The 4,345-nt window shown below is 40.9% G+C and overlaps 1 protein-coding gene across 2 annotated transcripts in view; it reads right to left on the reverse strand.

Moving 5' to 3' along the window:
• Positions 1 to 482: 482 nt before the first annotated feature.
• AMMECR1L (AMMECR1-like) overlaps positions 483 to 4,345 on the reverse strand; it is a 43,520-nt gene continuing 39,657 nt past the window's right edge. Inside the window, exons 7-8 of one of the 2 annotated variants that reach the window (XM_006902801.1) lie at positions 3,251 to 3,347; positions 483 to 1,589 (exon numbers count right to left, since the gene is read on the reverse strand). In XM_006902801.1, the coding sequence (XP_006902863.1) occupies positions 1,478 to 1,589; positions 3,251 to 3,347 (209 nt within the window). In that variant the 3' untranslated portion in view covers positions 483 to 1,477. The remainder of the gene's footprint in view (positions 1,590 to 3,250; positions 3,348 to 4,345) is intronic. The other variant, XM_006902802.1, reaches the window with a different exon arrangement.

Here is a 4,345-nt window from a genome sequence, read left to right on the forward strand (position 1 = left end):
TAGACTGAAACTCAAAAGAGCTCTTATATATCCATTTTGAAAAGCTACACTATCACCACATAAACTTTAACAAATACATGAAATCAATTGTGTTTGCTGGATTGACATCCAATCTACTCCATGAGTTCTCTAAACACACTGAAAACCAGTATTAACATCCTTAGGATCCTTTCTTCCAACTGGCCACCTCCTTCTGTGAATGACTTTTGCAGTGCCTTGTTACAATGTTATCAAAGCAGCATCCAAATCCCTTAGTTCTATGAACTCTGCCTCCAAGTGAGTAAAGAGGGAGTAGGAGAGATACCTGCTGGACTGGTATTTGGAAATCAGCAACAATGGGGAAAGGAATAAATCATATGTTAAGTTTGAATATTCATAAATAAAATAAGTTATTTAGGAATTTCCCCTGGAGGGGTGAAGAGTTCCAGCATGTTAGGCAAGATTAAGATTCATCTTGTTATAGTTTTGTTTTAAAGTCTCGTAGGAACTCTCCTGTTTAAAGGTCCTTTAGAATGCTTGCCTGACATGAAAAAGAGTTTGGAGACCCTGGATTCTTTCCTATGCTAACATGTGTTGGGAAGCCCATCCAGCTCGTTGTCTGACTCTGTGATTTCTGAGAACCTACGTACAGATATAGGCACTGCTACCAGTACAGGAGTGAGGTAGCCTGGTGATAAGGAAGAGTGTTCTCCTTTCACAGGTTCACAGCGATGATATCAGGCCGCTCCATAGGCCTCTTCATTCCATTCTTCAGCAGGCTACATTACTGTGCTGTGTAATAACAGGAGATTCAATGCAGAAAGAATGCCAGAAAATCAAACTGACAATAAAATGAGATTTGCAACATCAGCCAAAGGGCTTCTGATCTTGAAGTGGGTCTCTGTCCAGAAGCCTCCAAGAACTCAAGGTGCCTGCACTCAACCCTAACATGGCGTCTGGTTATGAAGCATGGTGGTTGTGATCAACTCTTGGTGTGCAATAAACTGGAAGTTTTTTTAAAAAGGAATTTAAAAGAACCTAAAAATGTTTCTTACTGGTCTCCGTTGCCCAGACTGCCAGGGGAACATATCTACTTGACCTGGGAGGTTTATAAGGATGTGAGTGGGATAAGCTTTCATGGACCTTCAATTCCAGCTCCCACTCTGTGGTCAATGCACACCCAGCAAGTCACAGTGGCACCTACATGTCAAAGGTCTTCAGAACCCAGAATAATTCTTACTAATTGTGGAGGAGCCCCAAATCCAACTAAACCCCATACTGAGGAAAGGCTGAGATAAGGCTTGGGCCCCTCAAGTTCTGTTTCATTCCATGTAACCCTGCCATCCCCTCAGTCAGAGGCAGACTTGGCAACGGAAGCTAGCATCATAAAATGGTGCAGTAATAGAAGTAACTGGACCAGGAGGAGGAGGAGTCTGCTCCAATGATGTCATAGCCATTGGTGGCCACAGGGGGATGGGACTGGTCATGCAGCCGTGTGTCAGGAGTAATGATTGTAGAGGGGTGGGGCATGAAGAGTGCCATTCTGGAAACAATGTTGGCGAGAAGCAATATACTCTGCATAACTGATTGTCACCTTCTCACTTCGGTACCTGTATAGGGAACCAGGAGAGACTATCAGGAACCAGACACCATTCATCTTGTAGAGTTACTCAGCAGAGAAAACCAAAAACTTATTCTATACATTTAAAAGAATAAAATGGGCGACCAAGAGCAATCTTATTTACAGAAAATGAAAGACAGCACAAGAAAACAATGTTATTATTACAAATGAACAAGATGAAAAAGCACAATCACAATTCACACCCGAGAAATGTCTTTTCAGAACATCCCACCTTTAAACACTACATATGCTTATCATTTCAGGGTGCTCATAAGCAATCTGCTATTAGGATTTGGATGATGAATTTCAAAGGTGGTATATTTGAAGACAGCTGCACCAAAGCCCAGCTTAAACTGCATATCTACATATAGGTTAAAAAGTAATCAATTTGACAGAAATACAGTATGTACCTCAATTTGCAAAACAACAACAAAGATGTTATTTTACAACTAAGAGGGGGACAGATACCTAGTTCTGGGTCAAATTCTGATGAAGCAGCTTCAAGGATCCTGGGGCTATAGAAAAACAGGTCTAAATTCCCAGATGAACATGTCATATCACAGGGCCATCAGAACAGAATTCAGAGCACTTTGGCTTTGCTCTTAGAAAAGAGCCATGAGTCAGGATGCAAAGCATGGGGTGTTACAAACCTATGGAGCCTACTACAGACCACAGGAGCTGGGTGTGACAATCCTTACCCAGAGCCATCTCTTTCCCACTGTAATCACTCCTCCACTGCAAGGTGATTATTCCTGAATTTTGACAGGGAAATGGCTGTTCAAATAAATTATAATAATAATAATAATAATAGTAATGCTTTGTATTTGAAGTGTTCTTTTTCTCTTTTTTCTTTTGGAATCCAAAGCATTTCAAAAACACTTGGTTATCTTCCAAACAGACCTGTGAGGTTAGTATATGATTATCAGCATTTTACAGATGAGGAGGCTACAAAGGCTCACAGACTCTAAGCCCTCAGTACTGCTGATGTCATATGGATGGGAACAGAAGTGACATCCTGTGACTACTTATAGTGTTGTAAGACCCTGGGCTAAAAATTCTATTTACATTATCTTAGCTTGTCCTAAAACAACCCTGAGGTTTAGAAGTGAATTACTTGCTTAGGTTATACAGCTAGTAAGTGATAAAGTTTGGGTTCAAATGCCAAAGTTATCATGCATTCTAACATACTAGGTAGCTTCCCCACAGAAGTATACATCCCGAATAAGGGAGGTACTTCCTTCTAATTTCTGTTAAAAAGCATTTCTGATTATTCTGTTAGTATGCCCAGCCACCAGATAGCTTGAGCTATACAGAGGTCACTGCTTTATTTCCATACTTAGAGCCTTCTCTCCTAACTTCATTCTCTGCCCTCAGAACTCCAACCAAGTGGGGCCTGCAAAGCCATATGCCAGTTGCTCAGCAGCCCAAATCCTGCTCCAATTCTGGGATCAGGTAAGCTGTGGCAGTGCAGAGGGTGCTGTGGGAAGGTCTTTACATGTGTGGCTACTACTTTCTCAGACCTTAAACCTTGTCCATACTTTAATTCAGGGACATTAGCAGAGAAATTTCTTTTCTTTCCTTTTCCATCAAGTTTCTTCCATCTAAGCCCAATTAAACTGAAATAACAAGGAATATAAGACAATGTCTTACCTGGTAAGTTTGATCGTTTTTCTGAATTCACTGGTTATCGGAGCTTTAAAGCCACCTTTCCTGAGCAAAGAGTCTATGGTCTGTATCTGATCCCAGTCTGAGAAGAAAGATAAATTCCACAGAAGTCAGTGCCTTCTGAGTAATGAATGTTTCATAGTAAGGGAAATCAAGCAGCAGTTCCACCTAGGGAGCAGGCAAACCTTTTGAACAATCCCATAACTATCTGGAACCCTTGCCAACCTCTCTTAACAGTTTGGTGGAGTCTCTGAAACATGAGATCAAAATCTAACACAGGATATTACTGTTGTTTTCAGGTTCCCTGCACTTGCACCATTCTTGTCAGACTTATCCATCTATTATCATTTACCAACAAATAAAAGTCTCAATTTAAATAGACCAATTGGCCTATCCTTGGTATTCAGGCTGTTTTATGGGAGGAAATTATTGGAAACCTACACATTTTAGTTATCTGTGCAGCTTCCAGGAAAATTTGATGATGTTTAAGAATGCTATTTTCTCATCCATGATCTTCTCCTGCACTGACCCGCTACCTTTCCAAGTATGATGGCCTTCTCCAGGGACTGGTCCCTCTTCGTAACATGCCCAAAGTATGTGACATGGAACTTCAAAATCCTTGCCTTCCAGGGAGCAATATGGTTTCATGCTATCCAGTGCAGTTGTGTTTGTTCTTTTGGCAGTCTGTGGTATATTCAGCACTCTTCTCCAGCACCACAAATTATTGGACAGTTAAGAGAGAAATCAGTATTGGCAAGACTGAGAACTTGGGAACACGTTGAGACAAGAGGCTTGAGGCTGAGGTGTCTGTGTGTACATTTTGGGAGTTGTCTTGACTGCATTTTGTTATTAACCTGAATTATATATAACCTTTTAACTCCAAAAAAAAAAAAAGAATGCTATTTTCAGGGGAGCATTGGTGGCCTAGTGGCAAGAAGCTGTACTGCAATCCCAAAGGTACATGGTGCGAATCCACCAGATGCTCTGCCGGAGAAGGAGGGATAATTTCCTCCTGTACCAGTCAGATCTGATTTGATGGTACATGCACAAAAAAATAATAATAAAAAAAAAATTTAAAAA

Source organism: Elephantulus edwardii, unplaced genomic scaffold, assembly GCF_000299155.1.
Source record: "Elephantulus edwardii isolate Elephantulus edwardi_28Jun2011 unplaced genomic scaffold, EleEdw1.0 scaffold00453, whole genome shotgun sequence".
In the NCBI taxonomy this organism is placed as follows: Eukaryota; Metazoa; Chordata; class Mammalia; order Macroscelidea; family Macroscelididae; genus Elephantulus; species Elephantulus edwardii.